This window comes from Barbatula barbatula (assembly GCF_947034865.1).
Source record: "Barbatula barbatula genome assembly, chromosome: 20".
Lineage (NCBI taxonomy): Eukaryota > Metazoa > Chordata > Actinopteri > Cypriniformes > Nemacheilidae > Barbatula > Barbatula barbatula.
In genome coordinates this window covers 15,972,283-15,977,188 of record NC_136783.1, presented here as the reverse complement: position 1 = coordinate 15,977,188, position 4,906 = coordinate 15,972,283, and the positions used below count along the sequence as shown (strand labels likewise).

The window sequence follows — 4,906 nt, the reverse complement described above, 5'->3', positions numbered from 1 at the left end:
AAACAAACCAGCTGCCGTTTCATTGACATTAATGAAACACGATATTTAAAAAACGAAAACAATTAAAAAACAAGATATTTGAAAACGAAGTTATCTCATTTTGGAACGATATATATACGTATATGTTATATATTATAATTTAAGAAAACAAGTAATTTTAAGAATCAACCTCAGAATAACGGATCCCATCGATGACATCTGGACTAGATTACGACAGGAAGTTTTCAGTGCGCATGCGTTCCCCTTCTCCTTCCTTTCTGACAAAGTGTCGGCCATGGCTCCGATTGTGAGTACGATAAGTCTTTAATAAAACGAAAAAAACGCCGTGTTACGGCCTTTATGGTTCGTCGAAACTCATGTATTTTAAACTCGAACAAGGGAGTGTTAGAGTCTAATGGTTACTGAAGGATTGTTCTGATTGTTCTAGTTTTTAAAAGCGTTTGTTTATGAGAAGTCTCGATCAAGGCCTGTATCTCCGCAACCACGTTGTAGCACTCACTGACGTTAGCCGAACATCTTTTGCGGAAAATATACACGTATATATTTACATTAGTTTTTTTTAACAATGTAGATGTATGTCGATCAGTTTAATTATATTGTGCTCGGTTTATTTTTGACCGTTCTATTCTTTGTACATCGAATAATAGCTTAAGCTAACGTAAGAAAGGTTTAACATCACGTTTTTAAACTTAATTCAAAGACGCCTTAAATTCCCTTTTCACTTTTTAAAGAGATCTATTGGTTCAATTAATAGGACACTCGGACATTGAGTAAAATGTATCGCAGATTTGTGTCCATTCCTATAGTGTACATCTTCCCAGAACATGGATTTTATCTAATGTTTCTGAACGTAAATGTATTGATTTACAGAAAAAGCAGGTGACAAAGGGTGGGAAAAAGAAAAAGCAGGTCCTGAAATTCACCCTGGACTGCACCCATCCTGTGGAGGATGGAATCATGGATGCTGCTAATTTTGTAAGTGTTTATATTAAAAAAATGTATACAGGCATGTAGCTGTTTTCTCTTGTCATCATCAAATGTATTTAATCACATGAAATAATATTCTGGTACACAAGGCCGCTGCCGCACAGGTGGTATATTTCGTAACTTGTTACAGTTGCTTCAGCATGATCTGATGGAGAAATATGCTTGTATCTTAACAGGAGCAGTTCCTTCAGGAGCGCATCAAAGTAAACGGGAAAGCTGGTAACTTGGGTGGCGGCGTGGTCTCCATTGAAAGGAACAAGAGCAAAATCACAGTGTCTTCAGAGGTCCCCTTCTCCAAGAGGTAGGTTTGAGGTTGAAGGTCCAGACAGATAATTCTGCTTCCTTTTGGGTGAAAGTGTATTACACTTGGACCATTGACAATAAAATGGGTTACATAATATAAAAGATGCAATTATAATACTGGACTAGTGGAGCATTTCAGAGTTCTTCTGTGTACTAAACCGTATTCCATCTCATCTGGCCTACCACTGTTGCTATCTGTTTGAGGTCTGAAGCACTCCATTTGAGATCAAATTTTTTACACTTCGGTTCGGATGTTTATTTATTTAGTAATTCAGGTGAACCTTGTGTTTTTGCTGACCTGTTGCAAGGTATTGAGTTGTTGGTGTTGAATATAGCGATATTTTAGCACATTCTACCTGGATGCACATGATTTAGTGTCTTGTCTGCTTACATTTCAGATGTGAAGGTTTTCACTTAAAAGATCTTATTTAGACCCTAAAATGATCTGTGCTCCAGTAGTCCAGTACCTATGTCTATACTTTTGATACTACTGGTCAAAATTTGTTCCACCATAAGTAAAACTTGTAAAGACAGATCTTTACTTGGGTAAAAGTACAGAAGAACATGATTTTAAAAGTACTCAAGTTTTAAAAATAAATTTCCTTTGTCAGTGGTGCATTGTTTTATTGTCGTACACCTTATGCCTCGGAAGCAATCTACTGACTACACTAAATAGCTTGCAGTATCAGTGGTATTAAAGGAGTAGTTCACTTCAAAGTTTGCCCCCATTGACTTTCCAGAGTAATTTTTATTCCGACTATGGAAAGTCAATGGGGGCAAATCTTGAAGCGAGTAACTTTAAGAGCTTTATATGTTTAGTTACAATTTACTAAAGATTTAGATTTATTTTTGTATATTCCCTTTACCAGTTTTAGCAGCAATATACTAGTTAGTAGTAAGGTTCTTGTATATAGTGTATATATATGTGTGTGTGTGTGTAGAAGTCATGTTTGTTAGATTTATTACCATTTGTATTTCCATATTTTAACTACAATCATAAGCTATAACTACTATAATAAAACTGGTATTTTATGTTACTGTGGTTTTACTAATAATAGCTTAATTGGAGTATGGTTACTATGTATAGAGAATGGTGCATTTGTGGATACTGTGGTTTTACTGCAAATACCATCCCTGCTGACAAAACAATGAATTTGTGAATTAGAATTTTTCTAGTAAATTCCTCTTTGTAGTGTGTTGGGGTTTTATTCCAAAATATTCATCCCACCAATAGAATCTATCAAACACAAGTAGACAACAAGTATCCATACAATACAATTCCCATTATAACCATTACATCAATTACATTTTGTGCTGTATTTTGGGCAGGGTTCTATTATTTGTATTTCAGCAGGAATACTTAATCTATAGTTACTTAAGTAAAAACATAATTAATTTTCCAAATGACTTAAAATGATATAGCAGCAGATCAGAAGTTAACGCACGCACGCTTCCTTAACTCTAGCTGTGAGATCTCAGGAAATTTCCAATGAAAACTTTACATTTTCCATTTTCTCTGTCATGTAGCTAAAGGTGTATGTGATGTTTATTTGCTGTTTAGCTGTTATGCCGATCATTTTCATGACAATGTTTCCATAGTCTTTGACTGATCAGAGCGCTCGTTCTAAGTACCACACTTTAGCATGTGCCTTTTTCGTCTTCTATGGTTCTTTTTTGACTTGCGTTAAAAAAATCTGCCGAATGGCCTTTCAGACTGAAAACGCGAGCTTTGAAAAACGGAAATACTTGGCAACAGTGAAAGGTCCTGGCAGATCGCAAACCAGATAAATTGCGCACACTTGAAAACCTGTGAAGTTAAATTACAGATACTCGTGTTAAGAACAGTACCAAGGAAAACTTATTTTGTTGCTGTCCACCCAGGTTATCGCAACGTTTTGTTAATAGTATATCCTGTCATTTTCATAAACAAAATTACAAGTATGCACACACCTTATATACTCCGTTTGCACTGTAGCGTAGTATTGCATGTAACTTCCAGCATGCAAACTAGATTTAAATTGTATGCTAAAGTTGTTTGATCATACGTGCCATTTTTACGTGCAACTATTTCATTTGATAGGTAATCAGTGTTAAGATTTTTGTGTGATCACTATGACCTGGTTTCACAGACAAGGCTTAAGGCTACTCCCAGACTAAAATTAATGTGTGATCTGAACTGAATATAACTTGCCCAGAAATATCTTCAATATATCACAGTGCCATTGTTTAGTCTCAAGATGCTCAGCAGTAATGTATTCTAAGGCATTTTTATAAAATAAGCATAAATATCTTAATTCAACTAAGTCTTAGTCCTGGCCTAAAGTAAACCGGTTCTGAGAAACCAGGCCTGTCTGTATCATTGAAGATTTATGATAGCGCTACTATGAAATGCCATAAAACAGAAATTGCAATTTAAAGATGAAATATGTATAGGTTGAAGCTAATTGTTTCAACGTTCAAAATGACATTTTACTTGTGACTGTGGGAACCCGTAATTTAATTGCGTGCCCTCGTTTTAGACAATATAATAGGCAACGCTAAAATTCTTTGACAGATTGCAATAAATAGAAGTGTGTTTGTTATCTGCAGGTATCTGAAGTATCTTACCAAGAAGTACCTCAAGAAGAACAACCTGCGTGACTGGCTGCGTGTTGTAGCGAACACCAAGGAGAGTTATGAACTGCGCTACTTCCAGATCAACCAGGATGAGGAGGAGGAAGATGAGGATTAAATCCACTGTTTTGTAGATCCAATAAATTTCCAAAAGAAACCAATTTGCAGTTGTTTCTGGTTTATTTAAATGGTTTTGACATCCAGACTTACAGTGGAAAAACACTTTTATGAATAATTTTGTACTTGTGGTATATAAGAGCAACAGCATGCGTTAATTCATTTGACTGCAGAAGTGCTGTAAGGTCCAACTCTCTTATTAGTCAGATATGAGCAGTTATTTTCATAACTATAGTTCAGTTTCAGGGTTCACATTTATGGTTCGTTTATAGGAGATAAAACTTAATTTAATCCTTGTATGGTTTTCAATGTCCATTTGTGCTGCTGATGATGGTAACTCACTGCGGTCTCCTTGACAACGGCTCATGATTCGCAGGTTGTCCTGAAGAAGAGGTTCACAAGAATGAGATGTATTTTTACAGATTTAATTTGACAGATTTTTTGTGTTTTAATTATGATATTGTTTTATATATATAATATGTGATTGCTGGTTGTAGAGTATATTTTAGTGCAACAACCATTTAGTTTTTAACCTGGACTCATTTAACGACTTGAGTGTATCAAAAGAAACACCTGTAAAGTCGTCAGATAAACACACTCATGTGACCTTGGAAATATTATGACCTAAATTTCAAGAACAGAACAGTTAATGGCTTGCATGAATAATTTACCTCGGCGAGGGGAAAAAAACGATTCATGACAAAGAAATGGTGAGTGAACTTTCTCGCGTTTCCATGTGTAACTTAACATTCCGCGAACTTAAGCGGGAGAAGGTCAATGACAGATAAACGAGCGCACGCGTGGCCGCCAGCACTTGCAGAACCGCATACTAGTAAAGCCGGTGACCAGCAGAACACCACTAACTAGTTGTGTCGGAAACTATGGG

At 35.9% G+C, this 4,906-nt stretch overlaps 1 protein-coding gene across 1 annotated transcript; it reads left to right on the top strand.

Annotated features, from left to right (window-relative positions):
• The first annotated feature begins 246 nt into the window (after positions 1 to 246).
• Positions 247 to 4,064, top strand: rpl22 (ribosomal protein L22). Its single transcript, XM_079483016.1, has 4 exons — positions 247 to 286; positions 871 to 975; positions 1,164 to 1,288; positions 3,880 to 4,064. The coding sequence occupies exons 1-4, from the start codon at positions 275 to 277 to the stop codon at positions 4,019 to 4,021; spliced, it is 384 nt and encodes a 127-aa protein (XP_079339142.1). The 5' UTR covers positions 247 to 274; the 3' UTR covers positions 4,022 to 4,064.
• Positions 4,065 to 4,906: the final 842 nt, after the last annotated feature.